At 36.5% G+C, this 18,681-nt stretch overlaps 2 protein-coding genes across 7 annotated transcripts in view; one reads left to right on the top strand and one right to left on the bottom strand.

The window, feature by feature from the left end:
* Positions 1-2,429, bottom strand: part of CERT1 (ceramide transporter 1) — a 119,800-nt gene extending 117,371 nt beyond the window's left edge. For 2 of the 4 annotated variants that reach the window (XM_074359970.1, XM_074359954.1), the window contains exon 1: positions 1,690-1,929. In XM_074359970.1, coding sequence (XP_074216071.1) covers positions 1,690-1,785 — 96 coding nt within the window. In that variant the 5' untranslated portion in view covers positions 1,786-1,929. Of the gene's footprint in view, positions 1-1,689; positions 2,126-2,328 lie in introns of those variants that run through there. The other 2 variants (XM_074359966.1, XM_074359959.1) reach the window with 2 other exon arrangements.
* The window catches only part of POLK (DNA polymerase kappa), a 62,768-nt gene continuing 46,432 nt past the window's right edge, over positions 2,346-18,681 (top strand). For 2 of the 3 annotated variants that reach the window (XM_010949282.3, XM_074359917.1), the window contains exon 1: positions 2,346-2,484. The gene's annotated coding sequence lies outside the window, so the exon portion shown is untranslated. Of the gene's footprint in view, positions 2,485-4,958; positions 5,125-18,681 lie in introns of all 3 variants that reach the window. The other variant, XM_045512359.2, reaches the window with a different exon arrangement.

The raw sequence follows: 18,681 nt of genomic DNA on the forward strand, positions 1-18,681 counted from the left end.
TTTTGTCACAAAGTATACACCTACTACACTGCTCTGCATACTGTGCAACTCAGATCCAGTGCATACTCAGCACAGGTGACTCTACCAGTCACTCCAATTCCGCTACCTCCAAAAAAGTCATGATCAATAGTTCAAAAGTACAGCTTGTTTTGTAAAATACTTAACACCACTACAATAGTAATTTGAAGTATTCTTCTCTTTTAATGAGAAAAAGGTGATAAAATTATCAGAATCACTGTGCAGAGGCCATTTCATAACAATTTCAAAAGAAGACGTATACCTATTACAGTGTGTTCAATACAGAGTCCTAAATTACAAGATATATTTAATCTAAAGAAACCCTAGGGAGCTTCACTTTACTGAAAACTTCTCACTTAAATTCCAATAATGATCCCAATAACAACACATGCCGTAACTTCTATTTGCATACAGAAAAAGCTTTACTCCCGACATACAAATGCTTTTCCTAGGTCCTTTCTCAGCCTTCTCAAGACAATATAAAAGCCTAATATGAAATGATTCCACAAACGATGTCTAAACGCTTAGCCAAGTATGTATACTGGAAGCAGCGTGATTTCTTAATAGCCAGTGGCTGCACATGACCTAGTATCTTATGACCAGCTTGTTGAGAGACTGGCCCCTGCTCTCCCTCTCTAAGTTAACTGCTAGGTCCAGCCATTTCTAAAAGTTTAACAGGAAGAGAGAAGGAAGTAAAAAAAGGCAATGTGGATCTTCCCATAGCAAAAAACTTGGGGGGAAAAAAAACCCCAGCAACAAACCCCAAACCATACACTAACCAAAGAAAAGATTACCTACCTTTTCTCTTTAAAAGGGCCTCATCCGTTTTAACTAATTAGCTTTCAAATTCTACAATTGACTATCTGCTTTACAAAAATTTTGGAAAGGGACGTATTTTGTTTTTAAAAATACAGGAAAAGTAAGATGTCTTTTCCTTACTCTGGCCCACTGACTGCAAGAATATTTTACTGTTAAATAACGCTCTTCTTCCTGGACTAAAGGTCGTCTCCATTCTGACATGTTCCAAGTCACTACGAATATTTCTTGTACCTATCACCTGCCGATTCAACAGCTCCTCTCCGAACTGGGGTAAAGGGTGAGGGGGAAAGTACAAAAGTCCTCCTCATTGAGATCTCTCACTGCATCTAACCGGGCACCGTTTACCACCTCGGACTTCGGCACCAAGCAACAAGGCTTCCGTCTAAACAGCCTCGTCTGCAGAAAACCCCCAAGTCTACTTTGCTTGGCACCTCTGCAATGAGCTTGTTTGAGAGGTCTGACTTGCATCGTTCTCATACCCAGTCCTTTGGATACGGCTGTTGCCCACCCCAAATTCCTATACCCGGGACAGCTGCCGGCCTGGGTCTCAAGACACGCTGCGCATCCCGCTCCCAAACTGGATCAGAGATTGGGACACGTTTTCCCTAGTCCTAGGCCGCCGAGCCCCAGGGCGGGCGAGGAAGATAGTCCCCTTCTGCCCCCACCCCCACCTCGGCCCTGGCCCGGGCACTCCTGCGGCAGAACTCAGCCCCACACCCCAGCACATTCCGCAGCCCCCGCCCCGGGACCGTCCGTGTCTCCCGCCCAGCCCCACCCCAAGTCCTCAGCGGCTCGCCTCGCGCGCGGCAGGTGAGTCTGAGCAGGGGGCTCTCCGCTGCGCGGGTGGCTCACCTTGCTGAGGACCCCGCAGCGCTCCACGGGCGGTCCGGACTCCGTCTCCGGATCCTCCTCCGAGCCTGACGAGTTCCAGCTCTGGTTATCCGACATGGAGGCGCGACAGCCGAGCAGGAGACCGGCCCCCGCTCCCTGAGCTGCGCCGGAGGAGGCGCCCAGTCCCTGGGGTGAAGGGTCGGGGGATGGCGAAGGAAGGAGTGCCTGCTCCGGTGCTGGAGGGAGCTGGCGGAGGGACGAAGTCCGCCCGCCGCGCCGCCGCCGCCGCTCCTGACACCAAGCGGACCGGGGAAGGAGGACGAGCGGCGAGGGAACCCTGCCCTTCCAGGCGTCAGCCGCCGCCACCGCCGTTGCCGTGACCCCTGCGCTGCGCCCGGGGCCGCCACCTGAACTCAGCCCCCTCGATGCCAACCTCAGGGGAAACGAAAAGGGGAGGAAGAAGAGAAAATCCAGCTGCAGAGATCAGGGTCCACTCACACCTCCGCTACCGCCGCCATCTTCCTGCCTGGCCCACTATTTACCCTCCCCTCCCCTCTCTCCTCCCCTTCGTCCTCCCATTCTCCCCCCGCTCCCCGCCCCGTCCCCCTCCCAGCGTCTGACGCGACACGCCGAAGCTCGGAGTCCCCTCCCGCTACTTACCTCCGGCCCTCCCGGGTGACGCCGGGTAGAAAAGTAGGAGGAGCGGACAAAGGAGAAGGAGGGATGGGGACGCCGCCGTGCTGCATTCTGGGAAGGGCGCTGCTCCGTCAGCCGCGCAGCCTCCTGGGAGCTGTAGTCGCTACCCTGAGGCAACTGGTGAGTGATCCGCGCCGGGAAGGCTTGTCGCCTTGGGGACCGTGAAGGGGAGAGTGGGCTTCGTTTGACAGTTGCGTGACCCGTCCCCTTGGCCGCGCTTCTGTCTCTGCCTACGGTGTTTATGACGAACCTGTTGGGCTTGCGGGCCCGACGTGAGATAACTGCTGAGGATGCCGGGCCTGCCCTCCATGGTGGCTTCCCGAAAGCCCGGGAGCATCTTGCGGCATGCCCGGGCAGAAGTCTACTGGCGCTTCTGCCTCAACCGCGGGCCAGAGGTTTGCGACCTCTGTAATGACAAGGGCATTTCTTACGGTCATACCGCCTCTGCAAATTTCGAAGGTCTTCCATCTCGCTCTTTGGAAGTTAGACTTCACACTTGATGTTACCTGTTTTTGAAAGAAAAATTCTTAGTTCCTTCTCACCAGACCAAGAACTTCACGTTGTTAGCTTTACAGAGTTTTTACTTTGTGCAAAGTAATTTGGAAGATGTCAGAGAATAAAGGACGTTGGAGAGTTTTTAAAGTAAAATAATGTTTGATGAGAGCTTGGAGTTTTCTCTTAGTTGTAAATGAGTGTCCTCCTGAGACCCAGGTTAACCATCTCTAATGACCTACTTCTGTCTGAAAGATCGGAAAGGTTGGAATCGAAACTTTCTTTTGTAACAAAGATTAAAGGGCAACAATCTTATTGAATAATAATGGATTATGCAATTGGAGTCTGGCCTTGTCTTAAGACTATAATTGATTAGTTGGAACGCAAAGAAGATCTAACAGATGTTGTGTAGGTAGTCTTTTTTCACATAACTTTTAAGGATAACTTTTATGAGGTCTTTAACTTTGTAGCTTCAGTTCTTTTACCTTGTTTGCTACTTTTCAATCCTGATAATTTCCTAATAATTGCCAACAGTAAAACTCCTTATTAAACCTTAGAAGAATACCTGCTTACGGTGGGTGATGAGAGGTAAGACGTGAAGTTTTGAATTTAGGGGAAAAGGCAGAATGGCCAGAAATAGCTCTGGTAGTGATAGAGATCAGCCTAACTGGAATCTTCAGGAAAAAATGGAATGATGGAAAGAAAGTGTCTCTAAGAAGTACATATGATATCTTTTATTTTCCTAAATTGACACTTAAAGATGCTAGATCTGTTGTAAGTTACAAATCGTTTTTCCATTGTGAACTCAAGTGACAATGCATAATTGAGAGCCATTCAGATGAATAAAACTTTGAGAGAAAGCCTTTGAAAATACCTTTTGTCAACATATTACTTAAAACATAATCCCAATTTTGTCATTCAAAAGTGAAAAAGGAAAAAACCCACTTAGCACACTTCTCCCTCTTTATTGAATTACTAAATTATACCTTTAGAATGTTGAATATTGTATCAATTTTTGCTTTGCCTTCCAGTTACCTAATACAGTTGACATCCTATCTCTGATTCTTTTAAGGTCTAGGTTTTAAAAGGTCATTAGCTTTAAGTAAATAATTACGAACTATTAAGAAATCCACTTCATTAATGCAATTTAGAATCATGGAAGCATAGTATGTTTATTTTTAAATTGAACTTTCTATTATATTTTTTGCATTTCTAAGTTGTGTGGTTGTAACCACCAACACATCACTAAGTGCAGACTTAATTAGTAGAAAATTGTTTCATTGTATTTATAATTCATGTGAGAGAAATTGCCTTTTTAAAAAAGATTTTGCCCCATTGTCTCTCTGTCCTTACAAGACTATTTGAAAAATATTTTTAAGTACAGAAGGATTTTTGGGGTTTTTTTTGGGGGGGGCATGTAATTAGGTTTATTTAGGTATTTTTAATTAATTAATTAATTTTTTTTTTCAGTGGAGGTACTGGGGATTGAACCCAGGACCTTGTGCATGCTAAGCATGCACTCTACCACTGAGCTATACTCTTCCCCAGTAGGATTTTTGTATACTGATTAAAATATCACATTACGGATTGGGATGCTCTTCATTTCTGTTAATGGGAAGAAATTGCAATACAAGAATATATAAAATACATGAGTTTTCTTTTTATTCTATGGTAAGAGTGAAAGCCTCTGAGTTTTCTCTCTTAGAGCCTTCCCCAACTATTTTGTTAAGTGTTCTATATTTTCACTTTTAGGAGTTCCCTTTTTTTTTTTTTTCTTTCAACTTTTAGAACTTGAATCCACCTGGGATTTATTTTTGTTTATGGAATGAAGTAGGAGTTTAATTGTTTTTAAAGGACAGCCATTTCACTCAACACTTTATTTAATTTTAATAGCCTACTTTTACCCTTATATTTATCTGATATGCAAAATCTCAATATACCTAGGTCTGTTTCTGGACTCCATTCTTTTTCATTGATCTATTTGTCTATACCTATGCTAATTCCATACTGTTTTAATTACTTTATACTATTTTCATGTATGTAACAGCAAAACTCCTGATGTTCTTTTTCATTTGGATATTTTTGTATACCTTCTTTTCCAGGTGAATTTTAGAACACCTTGTCAAATTGCATGAAACATTCTATTGAAATTTGGATTAAGAATGCACTTAATTTGGGAAGAAAATAACATCTTTACAGTATTAAATCTTAGCCTTGGCCAGGCACTTTACATACCTGATCTAACTTACTCCTTACAAGCAACGTAAGGTGAGCATTGTTGGCTTCATTTTAAGGGTAATGAGTGAAACTAAAGCTCAGTAACTTGTTAGTGCAGCTAAAACTTACCCAGTGTCAAATAGCTGCTAAATGTCAGAGTTAGGATTTGAACACAGGCCTATCTGATTTTAAAGATCATATCCTTTTCTTCAGATACCTCTAAAAGCAGGAATAATTGTGTAAATAAATAATATATCCTATAGATGAGTATATCAGAGTGACTATGCTCTTAATTCAACTAATGATTTTGAACATTTTTCATTTACCCAGCCCTGACATGTATGCTGTCTTATTTAACCCCAATGTAGAATTTATTATTGCAATTTTATTTCTATTATTATTGCTATTTCTAACATTTCACATGAAGAAACTGAACGTACAGAAGTTAAATAACTTTTCAAAGATCATACAGCAGTAAAGAGCATAGTTGCGGTTTGAGCGCAGCTATCCTGAGTGTTCATTCTCATCGCACTAGAGTTCTTCAGTTTCTCTTCTGTCTCCTCATCTCCCACCTCCTCTCATTCTCCCTTTTTCTCCACTAAACACCAGTCTCAAAGCCTTCCTGCCTGCCCTCCACTCCTACCGCAGTGACACAGAAGCCAAAAACCCAAAGGTGTTGGAACTGAGGATTTTGCAATTGTACTGATCAGGAAGTAGAGGCATAGAAGGAAATATTTCTCCTTGATGCTAGAACTACAGCAGGAGAGGATGTCCCCTGTTGAAACTGAAGACATTGTCTAATTTTTTAAAATGATGCTATAAAGTGCCTTCATTAGTCAATTTATGCTGCCATAACAAAATACAACAGACTGGGTGGCTCTGGTCCCTTTTCCTTTTCTTATAAGAACACCAGCCGTGTTGGATTAAGACCTTGCCCTTATGGCCTCACTTAACCTTAATTACCTCCTTATAGGCCCTATTTCCACATATAGTCACACTGACAGTTAAGTCTTCAAATATGAATTTGGCGGGAACACAATTTAGTCCATAACAAAACTTACAGGTTCTGTATTTATTGTGTTGAAGCTGCATTTTGAGTTAAATAGTCCTTTTTAGCTAACCTGGGAATTCTTTATAATCTTTATAATGTTCCCAACTGAAACACAACCAGTTAAAAATTGGGGATTTACATAAGAAACATGATTTTGCAAATTTAGAGATACTAATCTATGAAATAGAGGTAATTATCTATGAATAGTCACAGTTTAAAAAATAAAATACAGATGAGCAAACTATAGCCTGTGAATAATACAACTGATTTTTTTTGCCCTATTTTAATGTGTTGAATAATTCCGGGGTAGTGAAATTGTGGACCACTTGAATTATCTTCTTTGTACCATTTTGCATAGGAAAAAAAGTATATCCATGTGAGTATGGGTGTGCAAGTGTGTATGTATCACTTTTGTGATAGAAGAAAAGGTAATTATAAATTATATAAATTAAAGGCTAGTTAATCTCTTTAGAGTCTTCTAAATTAATTTTCAACTTAGCATTGATAATGTCCCTGTTTTCCCATGGATTTTCCTCTTTACTATCAAGAGAATTGATTACAGAATTTCTTTAAAATGCCCCATCATTGTCTTCAGAGCTGTTTTCCCCAAACTGTTGATGCCTATCCATGTTTGATGCATGGGTCATGACAGTTATGTCACAACTGCTGTCTCACTGATAAGGATTACAGGAAGAAGCGTCCCAGTTTTAGATATGTTACAATATGAAAAAACCGGGTGTTCTTGAAACAGTGAAATACAGTACAACCAGCCTTCCATGTCTGTGGGCTCCACATTTGCCAATTCAACCAACCTCAGATTGAAAATATTCAGAAAACAAATTCCAGAAAGTTCCCAAAAGCAAAAGTTGAATTTGCTGCCCACCAGCAACTATTTACATAGCATTGACATTGTATGAGGTGTTATAAGTAGGCTAGAGGTGATTTAAAGTGTTATAGGAGACTGACTTTTAGTAATGGATAAGAATTCAAGTCATGTATCTCTTCACAGAATACTTCTTTTCTTTTTTGGTAAACTCCATGTTCTTTTTATATGAAATAAAAACTAACAATTGGTATAAAAATTTTTTAAAACTACGGTATATAGGAGGCTCTGATTTGGTTATACAAATACTGCACCGTTTCACATAAGAGTTCTGAGTATTCAAGGATTTTGGTGTCTGCAGGGGGTCCTGTAACCGGTCCCCTGAGATACTGAGAGAGGACTATACTTGCTTTTTTAAGCATTTCTCTTCTGTTTTTCCCTAAGAGTGCTATTTATATTTTTCAGAATATAAATGTATATGGACAGTCCCCTACTTAAAATGGTTCAATTTGTTATTTTTAGACTTTATGATGGTATGGGAGCAATAACATTCAGTAGAAACTGTACTTTGAATTTTGAAATTTGACTTTTTCCTGGGCTAGCAACCTATGGTGTGATTCTTCTGAGTCACAGGTCCTAGTGAGCCACGTGATCATGAGGGTGAACAACTAACACACTTACAACCATTCTATACTTTTCACTTTCGTTACTAAATAAATTACATAAGATATTCAACATTTTTTGTAAAATAGGCCTTGTGTTAGATGATTTTTGCCCAATTACATGCTATTGTAAGTGTTCTGAGCATGTTTAAAGTAGGCTAGGCTAAGCTCTGTTATCCAGTAGGAGTATTAAATACATTTGCTACTTAAAGTATTTTCAACTTACGATGGGTTTATTGGGACATAACCCCATCATAAGTCAAGGACGATCTGTGTGTGTATCTCTGTGCATGTTTGTGTGTGTGTATATATATGGGGGCGGGGGTGAGGGAGAGAAAGAGAGAGAGACTATACCATTTACAAATTGCATTTTTAATTTAACAGTATATTGTGACCATCCATTTCATAGCATTCTTTTTATTGCCTGCATAGAATTCGTCCTTTGATGGACAATCAAAAATTTTCATTTTTTTGAGATTACAAAAATGCTATAAGGAAACATTAGTTTATTTTTGTGCACTTGTCTAGCTCTTTTTGGGGCATAAATTCCCAATAGTGGGCTGCTGAAATAGAGAATATGTACATTTTACAGTGCAATACTGTCAAATTGTCATCATAAAGGCTGCATTAGTTTACACTGCCCAGTAGTATGTCTGGGTCCTCCCTCACCACTGAAGACAGAGGATGGTGATAGGATGGCATTTTAGCAAGCTATTGGAAGGAGATTGTGATAGGAGGTTTCACTTTCAGAATGAACCACGTTGGGAATAGCTGTCAGTTTATTTTGGTTGACCAGTTAGATACTTTACTGTTACCTGTCTTATCAAGGCCCTTTTGACTGAAGGAGGCAGAGATACATTGGGGGTAATTCAAGTAAGAAAATGTTACTGTGATCTCTGACTCCTCAGCCAGGCCTCGTACATGTTGGAAACTTGGAAAATGAGGACTTGGTGTTTTTGTGTTCATCTCTGGGGCCTCATGGTATCTTTCATCTCTGTGTTTTTTGTGTTCTTAATCTCAATTCCCTTGTCTTTTTCAGCTCTCATCTTGCATGTTGTCCAAATTGGTTTAACTACCCTCAGTTTCAGGGCTCTCTCAGTGTCTCTTAGTTCAGATTCTTAAAAGAAACAGGTGAAGTTGGCCAGCCAATGCTCTAATCAACTTTTCCTGAAAGTGTGGAGTATAAGTCTACCCCTTCTGTGATTTGTTGGGAGTGGGAGGCTGCCTAGAAATGATAAACATATCTCATATATATAATTTGCGTTATAGTCTGTTTCTAACTGTAAGGGCAGGAGAGGGGACATTCTGAAGGGAAAAATCATTTAACATGTATGAAAATCTCATTGTCAAGTACCACACAGATATTACTTCTTTTCAAAGGCATAGCACATGATAAATGTTTAAATTGATGTATTAGACTGCATATATTATTTTCTTCCACTAAAACCTGAGTTTTTAAAATTTTTCAGCCATTTTTTGTAACTTTTTTCTATTTTTAGTCCTCAGAGTAGTGCTCAGCACATAGAAAGCATTCAATATAATTAAAATGTATTTTACCTTATCTTTCAATTAATAATTTAATTCAAGAAGCATACAATATGCAGGATATCATGCTGACTAATGTGGGTGATTTTAAAATAGTGAAAGGTAAAAAAAAAAGAGGGGAGAAGTTGGAGTCTGCATTCAAGGAGATTGTAACAGAAAACAAGGTGAGAAAGATATACAGGTAACTGTAAGAGTTGAACTAGTGTTCTGTAAACTGAAAGAAGGTAACTTGTACTCCTATCACCTGACAGTGATAAATCCTTTCCTCTAATCCTGTTATCTAATCGTACTTATACTGATCCTTGCAGGCCACTTGCCCCAGGTCTTTTTAGTTAAAACAGTGGCTATCTGGAATTTTAAAGGAAAAAGGATTGTCCTGTTTGCTCATCTCTTTCCACCAAGTTATATAAACTTATTAATGTGCTGTCATGTTAAAAGTATTATGAATTGATAGATCTCTCTCCTTTTGGGGGGGTGGGGGGAGTGTTACTACCATGTGTGTGACATTCAGCATATCCCCTAAATGAAGTTCAGAAATTTAAAAGATTTTAAAGTGTCTCTGTAAGCCCTTTCCAATTTAGCATGTAATGCTTGCCCTTTTGAATGGGTATTTTTTTTTCTCCCCCCCCCCTTTTGACTACTAATTGATCATATTAACCTGTCAGGCTTAATGTTCCTGTCAGACCTATTAAATAATCATATAGTTTCTGCTACTGTGATGATTCTTGCTTTGTTTAGAGTGAGCAAGCCCAAAGTCCCTTGGTATGAATCCTGGTGGTTTCATCCTTAATAGCTATATGACTTGGGATGTGTATTTAATAAATGCTAACTTAATAAATGGCATCAGTATAACCAGTCTCTCTCTTTTTCTTGCTCTGTATATCCCAGTTGTGGTGTTAAATGCACTTGTAAACTGGTATTTACTTAAGCATATCAAAATGGATATTCATTTATATGAAATGTGTATCATGTCCATTTCTGATGACGTAAACACTAATTTCAGATATATAAGGGGCTGTCAGAAACTTGCATGTATTCATCTTTTGTGACATTATACGGAATTCTTTTGAAATATCTTTGCAAGTGTATTCACAGAATGGGGTAGTATACAAATGTGTGTAAAGTGAATGTAGGAATATTGAGAGGATTGCTCCCCTATGTATCTTAAATTTTTAGGTTGGTGCAAAAAAAAAAAAAAGACTGTATTTTACCTGTCTATAATCAGCATCTGGCATGCATATCTTACAGATTAATGACTTTCAGTTAGACTTAGATCTTTATAGCTGTATATATATACCCAGTGTAAGTGTACTAGTCTATGAATGAACTTTATTAAAGGATTTATCAAGTCTTTTAAGTAATAGAACAAATTTTCCAGTTGCTGAGAAAAATATCAAAAGCCAAGCATAAAATCTAGTTGAATAAAAGGAGCCTTGTAATTAATCTGACTAACTTATGTGTATTCTTTATATGTGAATGGTCCCCACAGCCAGACATCTGCAGGATTTCTCTCCTTCCTGCATATACTGGTACTGCTTTTTCTCCTCATTCCTCCCCTTGCCCAGCATTACTGTTGTTTCTATGTGTTGTGTATTACTATTGTCTGTTACTGTTTTGCCTCTTCTGTTCCTCTACTGCAAGCAGGCATTGGCAGCAGTGATGAGAAAAGCAGAGGAGGGAATAGGTGAGAAATAGAAGGTGGGGGAAAATTAAGCTATAATAGAGCCTTCATAACATGCCTTCCATCTTATTTTAATTGACAACTAGGAATAGAGAAGAGAAAACTATGTTATTCCTATTCTTAATTCTTACTTCAGTCTTTTTTCACACCTCAGCATCTCAAGAGCCTCTAATCTTCTCACCATTTTTCCAGGCTCTGTGATGTCTCCTCATCTCTTGGTTTCAAATATAGGCTTGATGTCCTTTTCCTATAGCCCAGTCTCATATTTTTATTTTCCTCAATTATGATTGTAAATGGTCTGTAGCATTGTTAGTTTATCTCTGTTATGGAGATGGATAGTTAAGTAGGCATTGCCAATATTTACCTTGCTTACTTTCTTTTTCTTTGGTCTGTTTCTAGTCACCCAGACCCCATTTGAGTTGAAAGACTTTTGTTTTATTGACATCAGTTATTATTATTGTGTTATGCTCATAATACCAGGGCTTACCTGTTACTCTGATCCTTAAGGTAACTTTGTATACATGTCTTGACTCCCTGAGTGTTGATTTTTACCATTTAACTCTCCAAGGACAACTTTATTTGGGGAAGAGAGAGGTACTCATTGATAACTTAATGCACTACACACAGGTACTTAGGAAAATGTCACATCCTGTGGAAAGTTCTAACATTCAGCAATAAGATGGTGATTTCAGAAACAGAATTTGAAAGAACATGTAGGCTACCCTTTTATCCTGTTTCCTGTTGTACGGAAGAGAACCAAGCCAGGCATGTTCCAAGAAGAAATATTCTTTCTTACTGTTGAATAATACTGAAACTGTATTCCATTATCTTTCTTTTGAACTGATTATACTTTTTCAGTTTTATTAGGTAGAAAGATTACAGTGTGACTGCACATATACATTATATTGCATGTAAATACATATACAATACACTGTACGTATTTTTAGTTTACATATGTGTACTGATCATTGTTTCTAAGTGCATTCCATTATCTTTTATTTATATCTATTTGGTTTTGTGAGGTAAAAACATGTCAGGAGTAGTTGGTATTTCATAGATTTCACTATAATAGTAAATCCTTTAGACTAAAAAGTATGTAGTACACCTTTAGAATAGATGAATACGGATATTAGTGTCCACTCTCTGCATGTATACATTTTCCTTCGGTTTTTCTCCCCAAGCTTTTGAGGCACTAACTTTTAACCTCTTTCTGTTATACTGAGAAATTCTTTTGTTAGGATGTTAAAGCCATACTATATGAAGCATTGTGGTATTCTTAAGTGTTGGTAGAATCCTCATGATAGTTATTTTGTAAATGTTTTTTGCTTCCTGTTTTTCTCCCTGCCCTTTCACTGCTTCACTTTTACCGTAATTTCAGATCCTCTTCTTAGTTAAGTAAGCTGAATAATATATGTGTTGTTATGGTGATATAGTTTATAAATATACAATTCATCCCTGTCTTCATTTAAAATATTTAAGACCTGCTGTACGATGATCCTGATTGGGGTGCTAAAAAATGAGATGTATACCATATCTTTCATAGACTCATTATTTTCTAATGTTTTATTACCCTAGAATACAGATAGTAATCCTAGACTATTTCGAAATGCAGGAAGGAATAAGTGCATAAAGCTATTGATATGTTTTTAATAGTTATTATTAAAGAGCAAGTAAAGCTTTAAAATTGCCTGTCACATAGTAAGTATTCAGTAAATATAGGTGAATGGAATAAGTTTAGTTGGAAGATGACTGAAGGTTGATGATGAATTTCAATTAATAAGGAATTGCAATAACAAGGCCCAGGAGAAAGATCACTAGCACTGTTAAAATTAATGAGAGACTAAAGAACCAAATTCATCATAGTTTTTCATAAGGATGTAGTATCATTCGTTAAAGACCTATTCAAGTGTCAGACATTGCTTCAGGTTTGTTACATTTAGTATTCACTTTTCACAAAAATCCTATAAGATAGACGTTATCTATTTTACATATAAATGAATTAAAGTTCAAAGAAGTTAAGTAAGTTACCCAAGGTTGTAGCTAGTAAATAATCTAGCCCAGACTTTTGAACCTCAGAGGCTCATAATATGTACTTTTAACACATATGCAGTTGTCTGTTAGTATCCTTTGGGGGTTTGGCTTCCAGATCCCTTAGATGCCAGAATTCATGGATGCTAAAGTCCTTCCTGTAACAATGGCGTGCAGTTGGCCTACCGTATCTGCAGTTCCCCACCTGCGGATTCAACCAACTGCGGATCCTTTGGTTGATTGACTACCAGGATGTGCAAACTGCAGATATGGAGGGCCAACTGTATTTAGACAAACAACAACAACAACTGTATTATTATTATGAAGAAACATTTAAGTATCTGTTAGAGCCAGATTACATTCTAGGTATGCTGCATAGTTTTTCTTTAGTTTAACAATTTTCTTGAAAGGAAATTCATCCACATACATTGTTAAGCTGCAATAACATATTATGTAGCCAGTTTACAATTTTTTTCTATGACTGTTAACTAAAGGAGTGTGTGTGTGTTGGCAAGTCTGTGTTCTGATTACCCGCGAATAATTTAAGTGATCTCTAGAGCCTGTTGTAATTATCCTTTTGTCTAATGTTGAAAGAGGAGTTACGTATTGATTTAACTCAGTATATCATGACTAGTAGTCACTGGCATTTGTCATCATTTTTTTTTTTGATTTTGGAGTAACTTACGAATAATCTTGAGCGGTAACAATAAAGGGATAGTGAACAACTTTATTAGACATTGTAATAAAAGTCAAAACTTAGTAAGCTCAAATTTTTTGTTTCATATTTTCCTGAATTATGGATAATGTCCTTTGAAAGTAACTAGCTGCTCATCACCTTTTATGCATGATCTTAATACTATCCATTTTTTAAATAAAGAGTCTAGATTTCATATACATGTTTAATAGATTCTAGCTTATCATAACTTCTGGCTCTTAATGTTGCACTTATATCATCCAAATGCAGTAACATTAAAAGCTTTGATATCTCATAATCTTGTTAAAGAGAAAACAACCATTTTTTTCTTCATTAATTGTAAAACATTTTTATTTTTATATTTATAAACACTAGTTAGAATAAAGCCCAATAAAGTTTTTATTTCTTCATAATTTCCTTCCTATCTCCTTTGTATATATATCTGCTTTAGACATTTGTTCTCTTACAAACTGTGTTAAGTAACTTTTAGTGCACAAACATCATAAAGGATGAAAGAACACTGTCATACATCCTGTTAGCAAAATGGGATGTTCCAAGTTCTTGTTGCAAAATACTCTGTGATGAAGTCTTTCCTGTTGAATGACTAACTGGATGGGAATGCAATGTTTGCTTTTTATTCTTAAAAGTGCATTGTTCATTCATTGATTCTTGGGTTTGAGAAAATATATCCATTTAAATCAGCTGAAATTTCATAGTCTGAGATTTTGCTTAGAAGATTAATTTCACCATCATTATAGTCTAGACTGCTATTAGTCCCTTTACATTCACCTTCTGATTTGTCTGATAATTGTGAAACTCTTTTGTCAAATTTCCTCTTTTTGCCAGTATGGACAGAAAGTGAAAAATTTAGAAATCTCAACTGTATTTAATGCAAGCTATCAAAAAGGGAAAAAATATGCAAAAATAGTGTTTCTATGCTTCTCTTATGCTTTCTTTCAAAGATATGATACTGTGGGCAACACAATAAAAAAAACTGAAGGACAATGTAATGGTGATTTATTTCACTACTAGATCATCTTTCTAGATGATTCCATTCCGTTTTCTCCTTATTTTTAAAAATAGTTGATTAGTAATGAATAAATAATTCCTAGGATGGTAAAATAACAAAATATTCAAAAATAGGAAAAATAACATCCCTGAGATACCATAAGGTATCTTCAATTTATAAAGGGATCACCATCATGTATCTTCAATCTGTAAAGCATTAGAATAGATCCATATAGCGATTCCAAGACAGAGTGAATTTTATTCTAATAAAAAAAAGAATATTTTTTTTTTGTTTTTTGGAAGATTCCTTAGAAGGACTAGGATATGAAATATCAATGCTTAGAATAAAGTTGCTCAAAGAAAAAACTCAAAAACTCAAATTGGGTCTAATAGATCTTTGTGGTATACCAAGGGTTAATATGACTACATTCCTTAATTGTATTTCATAACCAAACCTGAACTAGTTTGTATTTCCTTCTTCTAGCTCAGGTGAAAGTGTTAGGACTGGTTTCTATTTCCTTCACCTATTCTTAGGGGAAAGGTTAACCATTGTAATCCATTCCAAAATAATAATAGTTTGACCAAATAAGGTATTCATCTTAAATATCAAAGCACATCTTAATATACTACTAGTTCATTTCTCTTCACCCAATCCAGTGAAATTTTTGCATTTTAAAAAACTGGATGTATAAAATATAAAAGTAGATATAAAAAATCATTTGTAAAGCATATAATAAATATTTGCCCATTAGGACATCTAAATAGGCCACTTTTGTTAGAAATACCTAAAATATTAACAGAACTTTTCAGTTTTTTACGTAAGAAAAGCATGGGTATCATGTATATCCCATTGTAGCAAGCGTTTCACAGTAGAACCATACTTTATATATCATGAGCTGAAAGAATTACCAAAAACCAAAGTGAAGTCAAGGGGATCAGTGACCAACATGTGATAATATTTACTCAAGCAGACAAGTGAAAAGATGTGTGAAATAAAGAAATACTGGTAAATTCCAGAGACAAAGCCCTTCATTAAAAGGCCATTGCTTCTTTCTAGAGATTATTGCTAGTTTTTTAACAGAATGAGAACCCAAACTATTTTGTCACTAAGAGTACTATAGTGCTTGATCTTGCAGATGTAAGTTAAACAGGTACATAAATCAAATAGATTTTGTAGGTCATATTCTTTAAAAAAAAAAAAAGATTGGAAAATTTTGAAGCCTTGGAAAGCCTTTTTTACCTTTCTCATTAGGGGGTATTTTGAAAAAATAGAAAAAAAATTTACATATATGCAATATGAGGGTACAAGAGGATGAGGAAGGCAGCTCTGCTGCACTTTGGGGACAGAGAAAACCTTCAGATCTTTAAAGGGGCGGATGAAGAGGAGGCGGGAGTAGAGAGAAGTATTCATGGAGAATGCAGGAACCTGGTCTAGATCTGTCCTTTGAAGGAAAGTATGTGTGTAGGCAGGTCATCTAGGAAACCAAAGATTGAGAGGAAAAATTTGAAAGCACCCAGAAAGAAATGACACATCACATAGAAGGAAGAACAATTTGAACAACTGTGGTCTTAACAGGATATAATGGAGGCTAGAAAACAGTGAAGCAACATCTGAAAGAAAAAAACTGTCAAGTCAATTCTGTATCTAATTAAAAATATCTTTCAAGAATGAAGGTAAAATAAACCTTAGGCAGTACTTATATATTTAGCATACAGATTAAAATGTGGACTCTGGAGACAGAATATGGATTTGAATTCTGCCTTGGACACCTGTGATCATGAGTGAATTACATAAATTCTCTAAGCCTCAATTTATTTATATATTTTACTAATATATACTCTATTGGGATAATATTTAAATTAGTGAATGGTCATGAGGAATAAATGAGACAATGCTTAAGCAGTTAGTACCTGCCTGGCATATGGTAAGTTACTAGAAAATATTATCATTTATTCATACATATTGTTAACAAATATAGCCAACCTTTGGAATTTCATGCTTTCTATTTTCATCTGTTTCATTTTTCCTTCCATCTTTAGAGAGGTTCACTATATCTTGAAAAGGGAAGAAACGGCTAACTATTGTAAAAGAGAAATCATTTTTGCTGCTACTTTGACTTACACAAAGACAAGATTTAGGAAATTCTCATTTTCAGAGAAAAAAAGGCTTTCTTTTTATGAACAATGCTTTCTCTTTATTTTCTGTATTGCTTTAGATGGAAATATAGGGCTTTTTATTTTGATAGTTAATTTTAAGTTATTAGGTAAGGCAGTAACTGATAAAAATGAACTGTTTATTTAGATGCCATTATTATTGAAGAAACTGCCTTTCACTAGGCCACTAGGAAGATCTGCAGTTGATCCTGAAATATATTTTTCTTTGTACAGTGTTTCTCACATTTCAAGATACTCTTTTTAAAAAGTTCCTGGTTTTTAGAAAAATCTGAACGAACATAGTATTTTCATAATTTTATTTTAGTTTCCTTGTCATTATTTCACATTCTTCATTTGAAGACTTCTTAGGCTTTTAGAGTTTTCAAAATCATGATATCATTTAAAAATAAATTTAGAACATAAATTGTGCTTTTTATTACAGTGAATGTATGATATTTTACCTGGTATCATTCACAGTACTTTGATGTTACTTCCATTATCAGTCTATAAAACAACTACTGTTCCTTTTTTTTTTTAAGATTCCACTAATTTTACCTTCTTTGTATTTATAGTGTAATGGTTAAGTGTGACAGCTTTGAAGCCATATCTGAAAGTCCCAAATCTCTATGACCTTATCTAAGTTACTTAACTAAATTTGCACCTTCGTTTCCTCATCTCTTAAGAAAATTAAATAGGATAATGGATGTAAAACACTGTGAGATCCAAATGCTAACTTTCATGATTATTGAATTTAAAAAGACTTAACTGAGGTGTTACCATTAATTTTATTCCTTTCTGTATATTAATCTGCCCATCATTTATTCATTCAACATATATTTATTAAGTAACAAGTCTCAGTGGCCTAACACTATGCCAGTTTAATTGTACTAAGTACAAAAAATATTGCCTAAATTTTTTTGTACACATTCCAGGAGAAAAAGTTATTTGGCATAAAAGTTATTTAGTTGATTGGTTTGTTAGTATATTTTAATTTTTCACCTTTATTTAAATGAAAACATTAATAATCTTTAGTATACAACTGTTTTAGAGCAGAGCTACTCAAAATGTGGTATGTGGACCAGTGCGGATCTGTGATGAGATAATTATAGAATTTGAGAATAAGCTATAAATTTACTATCCCATGGTTTCTGTGCATCAAGGATCCTGGCTGGGCTTAACTAAGCACCTCTGGCTCATAAGAATGCAGTCAAGCTCTTGTCCAGAGCAGCAGTCTTATCTGAAGCCTTGGCTGTAGGAGGATCTACTTCCAAGCTTATATACATTTAGCTCCTCTCAGGGCTGTCTCTCGTGGCAGCTGGCTTTCCCACAGTGAATAATCCAAGAGAGAATGACAGTGTTTGAGATGGAAGTCACATTCTTTTATAACTCATTTTTGGACATGATATCTTATCACTTCTGCTTCTGCTGTATTCTATTTGTAAGAAGTGAGTCACTTAATTACACATTATGGAGTTTGTTTATTGTGCTTCTTTCTTGGTTTTCCTAGTATCTGTGAAGTATTATTAAAGGTAATTATTTTAGTAGCATTAAGAAATGCATATTTCATTTGTAGATGAAATTCTGCTTCTTATTGTACTTGGCAGTATAGAGTGCTGCATATGCTGGAAGCTTGTCAGCACTTAATCACTTTTCATAATTCTATACCATGTGTAGATTTAATACCAGGGTTAATTAACCATAATAATTTACTGGCATTGAACAAGTGGTCTTTGGCAAAAATATTAACTTAGAAGGTTTTCAAATATGCTAATGCTATTATGGTTTAGAATTCTGAAATCTGATAAATTTAAGCTCTCTCTTTAATAAAGACCAATACTTTATTTTAACCTTATAGAATTATCACATAGCAAGAAGCCAAGGTTGCTATTAGTCTTAGCGCTAAGCCTTTGAGTAAAAGAGGTAACAAGCTATATGGTTCTAATCTCTGTTGAAGTAAATAGA

Source organism: Camelus bactrianus, chromosome 3 (genome assembly GCF_048773025.1).
Source record: "Camelus bactrianus isolate YW-2024 breed Bactrian camel chromosome 3, ASM4877302v1, whole genome shotgun sequence".
Classification (NCBI taxonomy): Eukaryota; Metazoa; Chordata; class Mammalia; order Artiodactyla; family Camelidae; genus Camelus; species Camelus bactrianus.